Source organism: Salvelinus namaycush, chromosome 2 (genome assembly GCF_016432855.1).
Source record: "Salvelinus namaycush isolate Seneca chromosome 2, SaNama_1.0, whole genome shotgun sequence".
NCBI classification, from domain to species: Eukaryota; Metazoa; Chordata; class Actinopteri; order Salmoniformes; family Salmonidae; genus Salvelinus; species Salvelinus namaycush.
In genome coordinates this window covers 2155059-2174826 of record NC_052308.1, presented here as the reverse complement: position 1 = coordinate 2174826, position 19768 = coordinate 2155059, and the positions used below count along the sequence as shown (strand labels likewise).

General features: G+C 43.3%; 1 protein-coding gene across 1 annotated transcript in view; it reads right to left on the bottom strand.

Annotated features, from left to right (window-relative positions):
* The window catches only part of LOC120023968 (calcium/calmodulin-dependent 3',5'-cyclic nucleotide phosphodiesterase 1B-like), a 47122-nt gene extending 28166 nt beyond the window's left edge, over positions 1-18956 (bottom strand). Inside the window, exons 1-2 of the mRNA XM_038968068.1 lie at positions 18577-18956; positions 6564-6677 (exon numbers count right to left, since the gene is read on the bottom strand). Of these exons, the coding sequence (XP_038823996.1) occupies positions 6564-6677; positions 18577-18629 (167 nt within the window). The 5' untranslated portion in view covers positions 18630-18956. The remainder of the gene's footprint in view (positions 1-6563; positions 6678-18576) is intronic.
* Positions 18957-19768: the final 812 nt, after the last annotated feature.

Below are 19768 nucleotides of genomic sequence, written 5' to 3'. Positions count from 1 at the left end.
AGAGAGAAAAATCAGACCCTGTCTGAGAGGAGAGAGAACAATCAGACCCTGTCTGAGACGGGAGAGAGAAGAGAACAATCAGACCCTGTCTGAGACGGGAGAGAGAAAGGAACAGATCAGACCCTGTCTGAGACGGGAGATAGAGAGAACAAATCAGACCCTGTCTGAGAGAGAGAGAAAATCAACCTTCTGGAGGAAGAGAGAGAACAAATCAGACCCTGTCTGAGAGGAGAGAGAGAGAACAAATCAGACCCTGTCTGAGACGGGAGAGAGAGAAAAATCAGACCCTGTCTGAGACGAGAGAGAGAAACAAATCAACCTTGTCTGGACGGGAGAGAGAGAGACAAATCAGACCCTGTCTGAGACGGGAGAGAGAGAGAGAACAGATCAAACCCTGTCTGAGACGGGAGAGAAGGAGAACAATCAGACCCTGTCTGAGACGGGAGAGAAAGAAACAATCAGACCCTGTCTGAGGGGAGAGGAGAAGAACAATCAGACCCTGTCTGAGAGGGAGAGAGAGAGAGAACAGATCAGACCCTGTCTGAGAGGGGAAGAGAGAGAGAACAAATCAACCCTGTCTGAAGACGGAGAGAGAGAAGAACAGATCAGACCCTGTCTGAGACGGAGAGAGAGACAAATCAGACCCTGTCTGAGACGGGAGAGAGAGAGAGAACAGATCAGACCCTGTCTGAGACGGGAGAGAGGAGAACAAATCAGACCCTGTCTGAGACGGAGATGAGAGAACAAATCAGACCCGGTCTGAGAGGGAGAGAGAGAGAACAAATCAGACCCTGTCTGAGACGGAGAGAGACAAATCAGACCCTGTCTGAGACGAGAAGAGAACAGTCAGACTTGTCTGGGAGAGAGAGAGAGAACAAATCAGAACCTGTCTGAGACGGGAGAGAGAGAGAACAGATCAGACCCTGTCTGAGACGGGAGAGAGAGAGAACAAATCAGACCCTGTCTGAGACTGGAGATAGAGAGAACAAATCAGACCCTGTCTGAGACGGGAGAGAGAGAGAGAACAGATCAGACCCTGCCTGAGACAGGAGAGAGAGAGAACAAATCAGACCCTGCATGAGACGGGAGAGAGAGAGAGAACAGATCAGACCCTGTCTGAGACGGGAGAGAGAGAGAGAACAGATCAGACCCTGTCTGAGACGGGAGAGAAAGAGAACAGATCAGACCCTGTCTGAGGGGAGAGAGAGAGAACAAATCAGACCCTGTCTGAGAGGGGAGAGAGAGAGAGAACAGATCAGACCCTGTCTGAGAGGGGAGAGAGAGAGAGAACAAATCAGACCCTGTCTGAGACGGGAGAGAGAGAGAACAATCAGACCCTGTCTGAGACGGAGAGAGAGACAATCAGACCCTGTCTGAGACGGGAGAGAGAGAGAGAAAAGATCAAACCCTGTCTGAGATCACTGGAGAGAGAGAGACAAATCAGACCCTGTCGAGACGGAGATAGAGAGAACAAATCAGACCCTGTCTGAGACGGGAGAGAGAGAGAGAACAATCAGACCCTGTCTGGAGGAGAGAGAGAGAGAAACAGATCAGACCCTGTCTAGACGGGAGAGAGAGAAGAAAGATCAACCCTGTCTGAGACGGGAGAGAGAGAACAAATCAGACCTGTCTGAGACGGGAGAGAGAGAGAACAAATCAGACCCTGTCTGAGACGAGAGAGAGATCAAATCAGACCCTGTCTGAGACGAGAGAGAGAACAGATCAGACCTTGTCTGAGACGGGAGAGAGAGAGAGAACAAATCAGAACCTGTCTGAGACGGGAGAGAGAGAGAACAGATCAGACCCTGTCTGAGACGGGAGAGAGAGAGGACAAATCAGACCCTGTCTGAGACGGAGATAGAGAGAACAAATCAGACCCTGTCTGAGACGGGAGAGAGAGAGAACAAATCAACCGTGTCTAAGGAGAGAGGAGAAGACAGATCAGACCCTGTCTGAGACGGGAGAGAGAGAGAGAATAGATCAGACCCTGTCTGAGACGGGAGATAGAGAGAACAAATCAGACCCTGTCTGAGACGGGAGAGAGAGAGAACAAATCAGACCCTGTCTGAGACGAGAGAGAGATCAAATCAGACCCTGTCTGAGACGAGAGAGAGAACAGATCAGACCTTGTCTGAGACGAAGAGAGAGAGAGAACAATCAGAACCTTGTCTGAGACGGGAAGGAGAGAAACAGATCAGACCCTGTCTGAGACGGGAGAGAGAGAGAACAAATCAGACCCTGTCTGAGACTGGAGATAGAGAGAACAAATCAGACCCTGTCTGAGACGGGAGAGAGAGAGAACAAATCAGACCCTGTCTGAGAGGAGAGAGAGAGAGAGAACAGATCAGACCCTGTCTGAGACGGGAGAGAGAGAGAGAACAGATCAGACCCTGTCTGAGACGGGAGATAGACAAATCAGACCCTGTCTGAGACGGGAGAGAGAGAGAGACAAATCAGACCTGTCTGAGAGGAGATAGAGAGAACAAATCAGACCCTGTCGGAGAGGAGGAGAGAGAGAGAACAGATCAGACCCTGTCTGAGACGGGAGAGAGGAGAGAAACATCAGACCCTGTCTGAGGGGAGAGAGAGACAAATCAGACCCTGTCTGAGACGGAGAGAGAGAGAACAAATCAGACCCTGTCTGAGACGAAGAGAGAACAAATCAGACCCTGTCTGAGAAGAGAGAGAGAACAGATCAGACCTTGTCTGAGACGGAGGAGAGAGAGAACAAATCAGACCTGTCTGAGACGGGAGAGAGAGAAAAAACAAATCAGACCCTGTCTGAGACGGGAGAGGAGAGAGAACAGATCAGACCTGTCTCGGAGAGAGAGAGAGAAAGATCAGACCCTGTCGAGGGAGATAGAGAAACAAATCAGACCCTGTCTGAGACGAAGAGAGAGAACAAATCGAACCCTGTCTGAGAGGAGAGAGAGAGAGAACAATCAGACCCTGTCTGAGACGGAGAGAGAGAGAACAATCAGACCCTGTCTGAGACGGAGAGAGAACAAATCAGACCCTGTCTGAGACGGAGAGAGAGAGAGAACAGATTCAGACCCTGCTGAGACGGGAGAAAGAGAACAAATCAGACCCTTTCTGAGACGGGAGAGAAGAACAATCAGACCCTGTCTGAGACGGGAGAGAGAGAACAATCAGACCCTGTCTGAGACGGGAGAGAGAGACAATCAGACCCTGTCTGAGACGGGAGAGAGAGAACAAATCAGACCCTGTCTGAGAGGAGAGAGAGAACAAATCAGACCCTGTCTGAGACGGGAGAGAGAGAGAGAACAGATCAGACCCTGTCTGAGACGGGAGAGAGAGAGAACAGATCTGTTGGATGAAAAATTTAACTAGAAGGGAAACTTGTTTCGGCATTACATCCTTCATCAGTGTGCTTTGGGGTCATAGCATTGGAGACACGTTGGCCTTCGAACGCCTACTGGCTTAGGGAAATACTACATATAGACAAGTCTACACTTGTGTAAAAAAAACATGGGGCAGTGGATAGGCCTTTCAATTTGCCTAATATTGTGGAGCTTTGTGTTCAGAGTAAAAACAAGGATATGATTATGTAGTTAGTGTGTGTGCACGTGTTTCTAGCCTTAAGCAGGCAGTAGGGAAATTAAAATAAAATAAAAATAAAAAAAATGACATGGTACAATTACAACACTACAATTACAACACTACAATTACAACACTACAATTACAACACCACAATTACAACACCACAATTACAACACTACAATTACAACACTACAATTACAACACTACAATTACAACACTACAATTACAACACCACAATTACAACACTACAATTACAACACTACAATTACAACACTACAATTACAACACTACAATTACAACACCACAATTACAACACCACAATTACAACACCACAATTACAACACAAGGTACAATTACAACACTACAATTACAACACCACAATTACAACACAAGGTACAATTACAACACAATGTACAATTACAACACTACAATTACAACACCACAATTACAACACCACAATTACAACACCACAATTACAACACTACAATTACAACACCACAATTACAACACCACAATTACAACACTACAATTACAAAACAAGGTACAATTACAACACCACAATTACAACACTACAATTACAACACTACAATTACAACACTACAATTACAACACCACAATTACAACACTACAATTACAACACCACAATTACAACACCACAATTACAACACCACAATTACAACACCACAATTACAACACTACAATTACAAAACAAGGTACAATTACAACACCACAATTACAACACTACAATTACAACACCACAATTACAACACCACAATTACAACACCACAATTACAACACTACAATTACAAAACAAGGTACAATTACAACACCACAATTACAACACTACAATTACAACACCACAATTACAACACCACAATTACAACACCACAATTACAACACTACAATTACAACACTACAATTACAAAACAAGGTACAATTACAACACTATAATTTCAACAAATAAACCATTACAATCAATGGAAACAACTGCAATCCTCAATTTAAGACCGGAGTCGTAAACGGCCCTAGCAGCACCAGGGAATCAAGATGCAAGGAATTTGGCAGGTTATCCCAACAATGGGAGGCACTAAATCTGTGGAGACCACCAGGAACTCAAGAATTAAGCAACCTTGTGAGCGGGTTTGGTAGCTCATTCTTTTATAGTCAGGTAAGTTGGAAGTTTGTGTTGTAGAACTTACAGTATCATGCAGTATAATCACACAAAAGTTGCCATACTGTGTTTCTACCATGCTGTTGTTATGTTGTGTTGCTACCATGTTGTCATGTTTGTTGCTACCATGCTGTTGTCATGTTGTGTTGCTACCATGCTGTTGTCATGTTGTGTTGCTACCATGTTATCATGTTTGTTGCTACCATGCTGTTGCCATGTTGTGTTGCTACCATGCTGTGTTGCCATGTTGTGTTGCTACCATGCTGTGTTGTCATGTTGTGTTTCTACCATGTTGTTGTCATGTTGTGTTGCTACCATGTTGTCATCATGTTGTGTTGCTACCATGTTGTTGTCATGTTGTGTTGCTACCATGTTGTCATCATGTTGTGTTGCTACCATGCTGTTGCCATGTTGTGTTGCTACCATGCTGTATTGCCATGTTGTGTTGCTACCATGCTGTTGTCATGTTGTGTTGCTACCATGTTGTCATGTTGTGTTGCTACCATGCTGAGTTGCCATGTTGTGTTGCTACCATGCTGTTGTCATGTTGTGTTGCTACCATGTTGTCATGTTGTGTTGCTACCATGCTGAGTTGTCATGTTGTGTTGCTACCATGCTGTATTGCCATGTTGTATTGCTACCCATGTTGTTGTCATGTTGTTTCTACCATGTTGTTGTCATGTTGTGTTGCTACCATGTTGTCATCATGTTGTTTCTACCATGGTGCCATGTTGTGTTGCTACCTTGCTGTTGTTATGTTGTGTTGCTACCATGCTGTGTTGCCATGTTGTGTTGCTACCATGATGTTGTCATGTTGTTTTGCTACCATGCTGTGTTGCTACCATGTGTTGCTACCTTGCTGTTGTTATGTTGTATTGCTACCATGTTGTAGTCATGTTGTTTTGCTACCATGCTGTGTTGCCATGTTGTGTTGCTACCATGTTGTAGTCATGCTGTGTTGCTACCATGTGTTGCTACCATGCTGTTGCCATGTTGTGTTTCTACCATGTGTTGCTACCATGTTGTAGTCATGTTGTGTTGCTACCATGCTGTGTTGCCACCATGTTGTAGTCATGCTGTGTTGCTACCATGTGTTGCTACCATGCTGTTGCCATGTTGTGTTGCTACCATGTTGTTGTCATGTTGTGTTGCTACCATGCTGTGTTGCCATGTTGTGTTGCTACCATGTTGTTGTCATGTTGTGTTGCTACCATGCTGTGTTGTCATGTTGTGTTGCTACCATGTTGTAGTCATGCTGTGTTGCTACCATGTGTTGCTACCATGCTGTTGCCATGTTGTGTTGCTACCATGTTGTAGTCATGCTGTGTTGCTACCATGTGTTGCTACCATGCTGTTGCCATGTTGTGTTGCTACCATGTTGTTGTCATGTTGTGTTGCTACCATGCTGTGTTGTCATGTTGTGTTGCTACCATGCTGTGTTGTCATGTTGTGTTGCTACCATGTTGTTGTCATGTTGTGTTGCTACCATGTTGTTGTCATGTTGTGTTGCTACCATGCTGTGTTGTCATGTTGTGTTGCTACCATGCTGTTGTCATGTTGTGTTGCTACCATGCTGTGTTGTCATGTGTTGCTGCCATGCTATGTTGTTGTCTTAGGTCTCTCTTCGTGTAGTGTTGCGGTGTCTCTCTTGTTGTGGTGTGTGTTTTGTCCTATATTTTCATATTCATTTTTATTTTTAATCCCAGCCTCCGTCCCCGCAGGAGGCCTTTTGCCTTTTGGAAGGCCGTCATTGTAAATAAGAATTTGTTCTTCACTGACTTGCCTCGTTAAATAAAGGTTAAATAAACACAAATAAAAGTTGGTACTGTACCTGGTTCCATCAATGTAAACTGCCTCCAGTAAGGATGCTGTGTAGTCCAAGTTCTTCTTCAGATCTTCAAAGTCCACTTCTTTCTCCTCCAGTTGTTTGATCATACACCTCAGCCTGGAAAGAGAGTCCCACTTTGAACTAACAGCTTCCACAGTCTTCATACGCACTTTATGCTATAGGCCTTACGAAGGATTTTGGTCTTGTGAATAATAAGCTTTTAGAGAATTTAAAATCTTGCACACTGCACTTGCTTAGTATCAGCTTTGTATCAGCCCTTCGTCAGCGTTTTTAAGCCTTAAAAGTTGTTTCATTTACAGTAGGAGTGAAAAAGTCATTTCGGTGACGAATAACCTTGGTTCCTGTCATAACACAACAGTATAATCAGGTACAAGATCTTCAGCGAGACAGCACTGTGGTCAAAACACAGTCAGGTGTGTGATGGCAGCAATTACTAAGCAATTTCCCCCATATTTGTATGTTGTGCTTCAATGTTATGAGCTGGCAACTCAGCGCAGATGTCCAGTAACTGCTTTGGCAACAGGTTGAAATGTCTGGGAAACTGGGCGAGAGGGAAAAAGATAGAGAGACCGAGAGAAAGGGAAAGAGCAAGATAGTGAAAAAGATAAATCATTTGGAAGCGTTTTAATACAATAGCATGACGTGTGGAGATGACCAGTGACAGAGTGCGTAAATAGACCCACATTTTCCATGACAGTGGTAAACTGCCCTAACTTACCATCATTGGCGTATACAGCCACCGCATTCTCTTAAAATGGCATGCATGCAGAATTAGTTAACTCACTTCAAAGGGTTTAATCGGCCGATTGAGTGCTGATAGAACCCTGATAGAACTCTGATAGAATGCTGATGGAACCCTGATAGAATGCTGATGTAACCTTGATAGAACCCTGATAGAATGCTGATGTAACCCTGATAGAACCCTGATAGAACCCTGATAGAATGCTGATGGAACCCTGATAGAATGCTGATGTAACCTTGATAGAACCCTGATAGAATGCTGATGTAACCCTGATAGAACCCTGATAGAATGCTGATGGAACAATAGAATGCTGATGGAACCCTGATAGAATGCTGATGGAACCCTGATAGAATGCTGATGGAACCCTGATAGAATGCTGATGGAACCCTGATGGAACCGTGATGGAATGCTGATAGAACCCTGATAGAACCCTGATGGAACCCTGACAGAACCCTGATAGAATGCTGATGGTGCTTCACAGTGATACATAAACGTAAATCAAAACCTTTTCTCTGGTTCTTTACTAGTTCCTTCACACAGATTCCTAACACGTCAAGTGTTGCACAACTGTCACGCCCTGGCCTTAGTATTCTTTGTTTTCTTAATTATTTTAGTTAGGTCAGGGTGTGACATGGGGAATGTATGTGTTTTTTGTAGTGTCTAGGGTGGTTGTAAGGTTTAGGCCCTAAAGTTTAGGGGGTTTATTAGAGTAGTTGGGTTTATGTTTAGTATAGAAGTCTAGCTGTGTCTATGGTTGAGTGTAGGTATCTAGGAAAGTCTATGGTTGCCTGAATTGGGTCTCAATTAGAGACAGCTGGTTATTGTTGTCTCTGATTGGGAGCCATATTTAAGGCAACCATAGGCTTTAGCTGTTTGTGGGGAATTGTCTATGTCGAAGTGTTTTGTGTCAGCACTTATGTTTGTATAGCTTCACGTCGTCTGTTTTGTTGGTTTGTTTTGTTTTTTCCTTCTTTAAAATAAAAGATGTACTTTCCACGCGCTGCGCCTTGGTCCTCTCTCTCTCCCAAAGACGATCGTGACAACAACATTTCTGAATACAGCTGCTATAATTATGGTATACAGCTGCTAGAAATATGGTATACAGCTGCTATTTCAAGAGCATCAAAAAAACACAGGCTACAGTGTACTGGGATCAAACACAGCCCAGGCTAAAACTACAACCCCCCCCTGAGGGCCTAATACTTACACAGGAAATGAAATGGACAGGGGAAATCAGCAACACTAACTCACATACTATTGCTCCGAGCTCATTTTCCAACCTTAGAACATAAAATACCCCAGAGTAAACTACACTGCACTTCAAGGGTTTAAAAACCGACACTGACATTTGAAATTTGATTTTAAAAGATAGTGATTATCCATTTCTCATTAAAAAAAAAAGAGTTTATGGGGATCAAGTCGTTGTGGTTAACCATTGAGCTGCCTGCTCATAATACCTTGTAGTTATATATGTTCATGAGCAGCAATTAACACCTATGTCCTGCATTATAGTACATTATGTACAGCTTATAAGGCATTATATATGTGTACTTGGAATGCATTATGAAGAGGTTATTCACAGTGGGACCACAATCACTTCATTTCTAAACACAGTTATACTGTTAGGTAACAAACGAAGACGGTGCCAACGCGGTGCGAGCGACATGAGTTTTTCAAGTGTTTATTATCACACGTTGGCTAGTGGGGGTTCTGAAAGCTGTAGAGTCATAAAAAATAGCAGGAATTGGAACGCTGTTGCAGAGGACTCAACGTTTCATTGTGAATTTAAGAGTCCCGGTAATCTGTTCGATAACTTCTGCTGTTGTTCAAAGCAGGAAAGAAAACAGTGGAAGAATGTTTAATCTACACCTCTTTCAGTTGTAGTGTTATGATGCTGTTATGACTGATACAAGTGTGGACGCTACAATCTCGGGCAAAACAGAGAGAGAGCTGATTGTGTTAGCGTATGGCCGCTGGCCCAGGACCAGGACGGCCGTGATGGTCCACAGACACCGACGTAAGCACTTAACTCAATGTTTAATCAACGCTGAGTGCGGAGCAGTACGGAGCACTACAGAAAAGCGTGGCTCCAAACTAAACAATTCACATCAACCCTGGCTTTTCACCCAAGAGCCTGCATACCAACTGTCAAAATAAACGTCTTGCAATCACATTACAAAGTGCAGAACAACCCAGTGTGGAGCCAATAGATAGATGGACAAGGAAACGAACGAGCAAACACATTCATGAAACAAAAGCAGTCGAGTGTTTCAGTGTGCATGACGTAGAGAAATAGGGACCGAGGGATGTGTTCTCAGAACTAGACGCAGCAAATATATTATAGTATATACAGTAACCTCAGCATGTCACAGTAACCTCAGTACATACAGTAACCTCAGTACACACAGTAACCTCAGTACAGACAGTAACCTCAGCATGTCACAGTAACCTCATCATGTCACAGTAACCTCATCATGTCACAGTAACCTCAGCATGTCACAGTAACCTCAGCATGTCACAGTAACCTCAGTATGTCACAGTAACCTCAGTACATACAGTAACCTCAGTATGTCACAGTAACCTCAGCATGTCACAGTAACATCAGCATGTCACAGTAACCTCAGCATGTCACAGTAACCTCAGTATGTCACAGTAACCTCAGTATGTCACAGTAACCTCAGCATGTCACAGTAACCTCAGCATGTCACAGTAACCTCAGTACATACAGTAACCTCAGCATGTCACAGTAACCTCAGTATGTCACAGTAACATCAGCATGTCACAGTAACCTCAGCATGTCACAGTAACCTCAGTATGTCACAGTAACCTCAGTACATACAGTAACCTCAGTATGTCACAGTAACCTCAGTACACACAGTAACCTCAGCATGTCACAGTAACCTCAGTATGTCACAGTAACCTCAGTATGTCACAGTAACCTCAGTATGTTACAGTAACCTCAGTATGTCACAGTAACCTCAGTATGTTACAGTAACCTCAGTACATACAGTAACCTCAGCATGTCACAGTAACCTCAGCATGTCACAGTAACCTCATCATGTCACAGTAACCTCAGTACATACAGTAACCTCAGTATGTCACAGTAACCTCAGTATGTTACAGTAACCTCAGTATGTCACAGTAACCTCAGTATGTCACAGTAACCTCAGTACATACAGTAACCTCAGTATGTCACAGTAACCTCAGCATGTCACAGTAACCTCAGTATGTCACAGTAACCTCAGCATGTCACAGTAACCTCAGTATGTCACAGTAACCTCAGCATGTCACAGTAACCTCATCATGTCACAGTAACCTCAGTATGTCACAGTAACCTCAGTATGTCACAGTAACCTCAGCATGTCACAGTAACCTCATCATGTCACAGTAACCTCAGTACATACAGTAACCTCAGTATGTCACAGTAACCTCAGTATGTCACAGTAACCTCAGCATGTCACAGTAACCTCAGTATGTCACAGTAACCTCAGCATGTCACAGTAACCTCAGTATGTCACAGTAACCTCAGTATGTCACAGTAACCTCAGTACATACAGTAACCTCAGTATGTCACAGTAACCTCAGTATGTCACAGTAACCTCAGTACTTACAGTAACCTCAGTATGTCACAGTAACCTTAGCATGTCACAGTAACCTCAGTATGTCACAGTAACCTCAGCATGTCACAGTAACCTCAGTATGTCACAGTAACCTCAGTACATACAGTAACCTCAGTACATACAGTAACCTCAGTATGTCACAGTAACCTCAGTATGTCACAGTAACCTCAGTATGTCACAGTAACCTCAGTACATACAGTAACCTCAGTATGTCACAGTAACCTCAGTACATACAGTAACCTCAGTACATACAGTAACCTCAGTATGTCACAGTAACCTCAGTATGTCACAGTAACCTCAGTATGTTACAGTAACCTCAGTATGTCACAGTAACCTCAGTATGTCACAGTAACCTCAGTATGTCACAGTAACCTCAGTATGTCACAGTAACCTCAGTATGTTACAGTAACCTCAGTATGTCACAGTAACCTCAGTATGTCACAGTAACCTCAGTATGTCACAGTAACCTCAGTATGTTACAGTAACCTCAGTATGTCACAGTAACCTCATCATGTCACAGTAACCTCAGTGCATACAGTAACCTCAGTATGTCACAGTAACCTCATCATGTCACAGTAACCTCAGTATGTCACAGTAACCTCATCATGTCACAGTAACCTCATCATGTCACAGTAACCTCAGTGCATACAGTAACCTCAGTATGTCACAGTAACCTCAGTACATACAGTAACCTCAGCATGTCACAGTAACCTCAGTATGTTACAGTAACCTCAGCATGTCACAGTAACCTCAGTACATACAGTAACCTCAGCATGTCACAGTAACCTCAGCATGTCACAGTAACCTCAGTAGATACAGTAACCTCAGTACATACAGTAACCTCAGTACATACAGTAACCTCAGTACATATAGTAACCTCAGCTTGTCACAGTAACCTCAGTACATACAGTAACCTCAGTACATACAGTAACCTCAGTACATACAGTAACCTCAGTATGTCACAGTAACCTCAGTATGTTACAGTAACCTCAGTATGTCACAGTAACCTCAGCATGTCACAGTAACCTCAGTATGTCACAGTAACCTCAGTATGTCACAGTAACCTCAGTATGTCACAGTAACCTCAGTACATACAGTAACCTCAGCATGTCACAGTAACCTCAGTATGTCACAGTAACCTCAGCATGTCACAGTAACCTCAGCATGTCACAGTAACCTCAGTATGTCACAGTAACCTCAGTATGTCACAGTAACCTCAGTATGTCACAGTAACCTCAGTATGTCACAGTAACCTCAGTATGTTACAGTAACCTCATCATGTCACAGTAACCTCAGCATGTCACAGTAACCTCAGCATGTCACAGTAACCTCAGCATGTCACAGTAACCTCAGTATGTTACAGTAACCTCAGTATGTCACAGTAACCTCAGTATGTCACAGTAACCTCAGTACATACAGTAACCTCAGTATGTCACAGTAACCTCAGCATGTCACAGTAACCTCAGTATGTCACAGTAACCTCAGTATGTCACAGTAACCTCAGTACATACAGTAACCTCAGTACATACAGTAACCTCAGTATGTCACAGTAACCTCAGCATGTCACAGTAACCTCAGTATGTCACAGTAACCTCAGTATGTCACAGTAACCTCAGTACATACAGTAACCTCAGTATGTCACAGTAACCTCAGCATGTCACAGTAACCTCAGTACATACAGTAACCTCAGTACATACAGTAACCTCAGCATTTCACAGTAACCTCAGTATGTCACAGTAACCTCAGTACTTACAGTAACCTCAGTGCATACATTAACCTCAGTACATACAGTAACCTCAGTACATACAGTAACCTCAGCATGTCACAGTAACCTCAGCATGTCACAGTAACCTCAGCATGTCACAGTAACCTCAGCATGTCACAGTAACCTCAGTATGTCACAGTAAACTCAGTACATACAGTAACCTCAGTATGTCACAGTAACCTCATCATGTCACAGTAACCTCAGTATGTCACAGTAACCTCAGTACATACAGTAACCTCAGTATGTCACAGTAACCTCATCATGTCACAGTAACCTCAGCATGTCACAGTAACCTCATCATGTCACAGTAACCTCAGCATGTCACAGTAACCTCAGCATGTCACAGTAACCTCAGCATGTCACAGTAACCTCAGTATGTCACAGTAACCTCAGTACATACAGTAACCTCAGTATGTCACAGTAACCTCATCATGTCACAGTAACCTCAGCATGTCACAGTAACCTCAGTATGTCACAGTAACCTCAGTACATACAGTAACCTCAGCATGTCACAGTAACCTCAGCATGTCACAGTAACCTCAGTATGTCACAGTAACCTCAGTATGTCACAGTAACCTCAGTATGTCACAGTAACCTCAGCATGTCACAGTAACCTCAGCATGTCACAGTAACCTCAGCATGTCACAGTAACCTCAGTATGTTACAGTAACCTCATCATGTCACAGTAACCTCAGTACATACAGTAACCTCAGTATGTCACAGTAACATCAGTATGTCACAGTAACCTCAGTACATACAGTAACCTCAGTATGTCACAGTAACCTCAGTACATACAGTAACCTCAGTATGTCACAGTAACCTCAGTACATACAGTAACCTCAGTATGTCACAGTAACCTCAGTACATACAGTAACCTCAGTATGTCACAGTAACCTCAGTATGTCACAGTAACCTCAGTATGTCACAGTAACATCAGCATGTCACAGTAACCTCAGCATGTCACAGTAACCTCAGTATGTCACAGTAACCTCAGTACATACAGTAACCTCAGTATGTCACAGTAACCTCAGCATGTCATAGTAACCTCAGTATGTCACAGTAACCTCAGCATGTCACAGTAACCTCAGTACATACAGTAACCTCAGTATGTCACAGTAACCTTAGCATGTCACAGTAACCTCAGCATGTCACAGTAACCTCAGTATGTCACATTAACCTCAGCATGTCACAGTAACCTCAGTACATACAGTAACCTCAGCATGTCACAGTAACCTCAGCATGTCACAGTAACCTCAGTACATACAGTAACCTCAGTATGTCACAGTAACCTTAGCATGTCACAGTAACCTCAGTATGTTACAGTAACCTCAGTATGTCACAGTAACCTCAGTATGTCACAGTAACCTCAGTACATACAGTAACCTCAGTACACACAGTAACCTCAGCATGTCACAGTAACCTCAGTACATACAGTAACCTCAGTACATACAGTAACCTCAGTACATACAGTAACCTCAGTACATACAGTAACCTCAGTACATACAGTAACCTCAGTACATACAGTAACCTCAGTACATACAGTAACCTCAGCATGTCACAGTAACCTCAGTACATACAGTAACCTCAGTATGTCACAGTAACCTCAGTATGTCACAGTAACCTCAGTACATACAGTAACCTCAGTACATACAGTAACCTCAGCATGTCACAGTAACCTCAGTACATACAGTAACCTCAGTACACACAGTAACCTCAGCATGTCACAGTAACCTCAGTACATACAGTAACCTCAGTACATACAGTAACCTCAGCATGTCACAGTAACCTCAGTACATACAGTAACCTCAGTATGTCACAGTAACCTCAGCATGTCACAGTAACCTCAGCATGTCACAGTAACCTCAGTACATACAGTAACCTCAGCATGTCACAGTAACCTCAGTATGTTACAGTAACCTCAGTATGTCACAGTAACCTTAGCATGTCACAGTAACCTCAGCATGTCACAGTAACCTCAGTACATACAGTAACCTCAGCATGTCACAGTAACCTCAGTACATACAGTAACCTCAGTATGTCACAGTAACCTTAGCATGTCACAGTAACCTCAGTATGTCACAGTAACCTCAGTATGTCACAGTAACATCAGTATGTTACATTAACCTCAGCATGTCACAGTAACCTCAGTATGTCACAGTAACCTCAGTACATACAGTAACCTCAGCATGTCACAATAACCTCAGTATGTCACAGTAACCTCAGCATGTCACAGTAACCTCAGCATGTCACAGTAACCTCAGTATGTCACAGTAACCTCAGCATGTCACAGTAACCTCAGTATGTCACAGTAACCTCAGCATGTCACAGTAACCTCAGCATGTCACAATAACCTCAGTATGTCACAGTAACCTCAGCATGTCACAGTAACCTCAGCATGTCACAGTAACCTCAGTATGTCACAGTAACCTCAGTACATACAGTAACCTCAGCATTTCACAGTAACCTCAGCATGTCACAATAACCTCGTTATGTCACAGTAACCTCAGTACATACAGTAACCTCAGTATGTCACAGTAACCTCAGTATGTCACAGTAACCTCGTTATGTCACAGTAACCTCAGTACATACAGTAACCTCAGTATGTTACAGTAACCTCAGTATGTTACAGTAACCTCAGTATGTTACAGTAACCTCAGTACATACAGTAACCTCAGTACATACAGTAACCTCAGCATGTCACAGTAACCTCAGCATGTCACAGTAACCTCAGCATGTCACAGTAACCTCAGTATGTTACAGTAACCTCAGTATGTCACAGTAACCTCAGTATGTCACAGTAACCTCAGCATGTCACAGTAACCTCAGTACAGACAGTAACCTCAGCATGTCACAGTAACCTCAGCATGTCACAGTAACCTCAGCATGTCACAGTAACCTCAGTATGTCACAGTAACCTCAGTATGTTACAGTAACCTCAGCATGTCACAGTAACCTCAGTATGTCACAGTAACCTCAGTATGTCACAGTAACCTCAGTATGTCACAGTAACCTCAGCATGTCACAGTAACCTCAGTATGTTACAGTAACCTCAGTATGTTACAGTAACCTCAGTATGTCACAGTAACCTCAGTATGTCACAGTAACCTCAGTATGTTACAGTAACCTCAGTATGTCACAGTAACCTCAGTATGTCACAGTAACCTCAGCATGTCACAGTAACCTCAGTATGTTACAGTAACCTCAGCATGTCACAGTAACCTCAGTATGTCACAGTAACCTCAGTATGTTACAGTAACCTCAGCATGTCACAGTAACCTCAGTATGTCACAGTAACCTCAGCATGTCACAGTAACCTCAGTACATACAGTAACCTCAGTACATACAGTAACCTCAGCATGTCACAGTAACCTCAGTATGTCACAGTAACCTCAGTACATACAGTAACCTCAGTACATACAGTAACCTCAGCATGTCACAGTAACCTCAGTACATACAGTAACCTCAGTATGTCACAGTAACCTCAGTATGTCACAGTAACCTCAGTACATACAGTAACCTCAGTATGTCACAGTAACCTCAGTATGTCACAGTAACCTCAGTACATACAGTAACCTCAGTACATACAGTAACCTCAGTATGTCACAGTAACCTCAGTATGTCACAGTAACCTCAGCATGTCACAGTAACCTCAGTATGTTACAGTAACATCAGCATGTCACAGTAACCTCAGTACTTACAGTAACCTCAGTACATACAGTAACCTCAGTACATACAGTAACCTCAGTATGTCACAGTAACCTCAGTATGTCACAGTAACCTCAGTATGTCACAGTAACCTCAGCATGTCACAGTAACCTCAGTATGTCACAGTAACCTCAGTACTTACAGTAACCTCAGTACATACAGTAACCTCAGCATGTCACAGTAACCTCAGCATGTCACAGTAACCTCAGTACTTACAGTAACCTCAGTACATACAGTAACCTCAGCATGTCACAGTAACCTCAGCATGTCACAGTAACCTCAGCATGTCACAGTAACCTCAGTATGTCACAGTAACCTCAGTATGTCAAAGTAACCTCAGCATGTCACAGTAACCTCAGCATTTCACAGTAACCTCAGTATGTTACAGTAACCTCAGCATGTCACAGTAACCTCAGTACATACAGTAACCTCAGTATGTCACAGTAACCTCAGTACATACAGTAACCTCAGCATGTCACAGTAACCTCAGTATGTCACAATAACCTCAGTATGTCACAGTAACCTCAGTATGTCACAGTAACCTCAGTATGTCACAGTAACCTCAGTATGTCAAAGTAACCTCAGTATGTCACAGTAACCTCAGCATGTCACAGTAACCTCATCATGTCACAGTAACATCAGTACATACAGTAACCTCAGTATGTCAAAGTAACCTCAGTATGTCACAGTAACCTCAGTATGTCACAGTAACCTCAGTATGTCACAGTAACCTCAGTACATACAGTAACCTCAGTACATACAGTAACCTCAGTATGTCACAGTAACCTCAGCATGTCACAGTAACCTCAGTATGTCACAGTAACCTCAGCATGTCACAGTAACCTCAGCATGTCACAGTAACCTCAGTATGTCACAGTAACCTCAGTATGTCACAGTAACCTCATCATGTCACAGTAACCTCAGTACATACAGTAACCTCAGTATGTCACAGTAACCTCAGCATGTCACAGTAACCTCAGCATGTCACAGTAACCTCAGCATGTCACAGTAACCTCAGTACATACAGTAACCTCAGTACATACAGTAACCTCAGTACATACAGTAACCTCAGTACATACAGTAACCTCAGCTTGTCACAGTAACCTCAGTACATACAGTAACCTCAGTACATACAGTAACCTCAGTATGTCACAGTAACCTCAGTACATACAGTAACCTCAGTATGTCACAGTAACCTCAGCATGTCACAGTAACCTCAGTACATACAGTAACCTCAGTATGTCACAGTAACCTCAGTACATACAGTAACCTCAGTATGTTACAGTAACCTCAGCATGTCACAGTAACCTCAGCATTTCACAGTAACCTCAGTATGTTACAGTAACCTCAGTATGTCACAGTAACCTCAGTATGTCACAGTAACCTCAGTATGTCACAGTAACCTCAGCATGTCACAGTAACCTCAGCATGTCACAGTAACCTCAGTACATACAGTAACCTCAGTATGTCACAGTAACCTCAGCATGTCACAGTAACCTCAGCATGTCACAGTAACCTCAGTACATACAGTAACCTCAGTATGTCACAGTAACCTCAGTACATACAGTAACCTCAGTATGTCACAGTAACCTCAGCATGTCACAGTAACCTCAGTATGTCACAGTAACCTCAGTATGTCACAGTAACATCAGTACATACAGTAACCTCAGTATGTCACAGTAACCTCAGCATGTCACAGTAACCTCAGTATGTTACAGTAACCTCAGCTTGTCACAGTAACCTCAGTATGTCACAGTAACCTCAGTATGTCACAGTAACCTCAGTATGTCACAGTAACCTCAGTACATACAGTAACCTCAGTATGTCACAGTAACCTCAGCATGTCACAGTAACCTCAGCTTGTCACAGTAACCTCAGCATGTCACAGTAACCTCAGTACATACAGTAACCTCAGCATGTCACAGTAACCTCAGTACATACAGTAACCTCAGTACATACAGTAACCTCAGTACATACAGTAACCTCAGTACATACAGTAACCTCAGTACATACAGTAACCTCAGTATGTCACAGTAACCTCAGCATGTCACAATAACCTCCTAAATCCTACCTTATCACAAACAGGAAAGGTTTACACTACTTTGGAAATGCATTACCACTTTTTCGCCCCTGTTCCTATTTCCCAGAGTTCCTTTCTCTTACCTGGAGATAGGCATCTGGAGGTGTTTCTTCCTCACTCTCACCAGCTCAGCCATCCAGCCCACAGTCACAGTAAGGAAAAACCCTTAGACTCACAGTTTGACACTCCCTGCACAACCCAATGGTACTGTCCTTTACAATCCTAATCACAGAGCTCAGGCATAGTGACACAGAGCACTGAGAGAGAGAGAGTAGACTCTCCTGTCCTTTACAATCCTAATCACAGAGCTCAGGCATAGTGACACAGAGCACTGAAAGAGAGAGAGTAGACTCTCCTGGGGAAAAAAACTGGAAAGTAAAAGGTCTCTCAGATAACCTACTGTTCAACGGAACCACCCAAAGTTCTCTGTCCCGAGAAACACTTCTGGTACACCCCAGCCTGCGTAGCCTGCACCCATCTGGGGGGACCTAGCTGAACTGTGATAGGTCTAGGCCAAAGTGTGTCAGTTATGTCAGTGCTGTGAAAGGAAGCAGGGCGAGAGAGAGAGAGAGAGAGAGAGAGAGAGAGAGAGAGAGAGAGAGAGAGAGAGAGAGAGAGAGAGAGAGAGAGAGAGAGATGGGGGAAGGAGAGAGAGAGTTGAGAGAGAGACTGCACAAGAGAGGGAGAGAGAGAGTTGAGAGAGAGAGACTGCACGAGAGAGGGAGAGAGAGAGTTGAGAGAGAGAGATAGTTAGACAGCACGAGAAAGAGGGAGAGAGAGAAAGAGAGAGAGCATTGAGAGAGAGAGATAGACAGAGCGAGAAAGACAGAGCGAGAAAGAGGGAGAGAGAGAGAGAGATGGGGGGAAGGAGAGAGAGAGTAAAATAGAGAACCGAGCCAACTTCACTGATGGGGTGTTGACTGCTATGCTTTCAAGGCAGTGTGTGTACTCTAAACCCCAATGAGAATTTTCCACTGCACTGGCAAAGCACAGACCAAAGTCTTTTTCACTACAGGGCTTGTAGTGACCAAACCAAAATAAACCAATTTAAACTGTCCTCCAAAGTCACCCACAACAATTCAAACTGCTATTCGATTACCCAGAAAACCAATCAACCTTACATGTCAAATGAAAACATACAACGATAACCTGAGGCTACATGTTACATTACAACACAGTACAGCAGTTTCTTTGAATTCTGCACATTTCTCATAACAACGACAACATCCCAGGTGTGGAGGCTGAAACTCCTCCTCCAGTACAGTGGAATCTTCA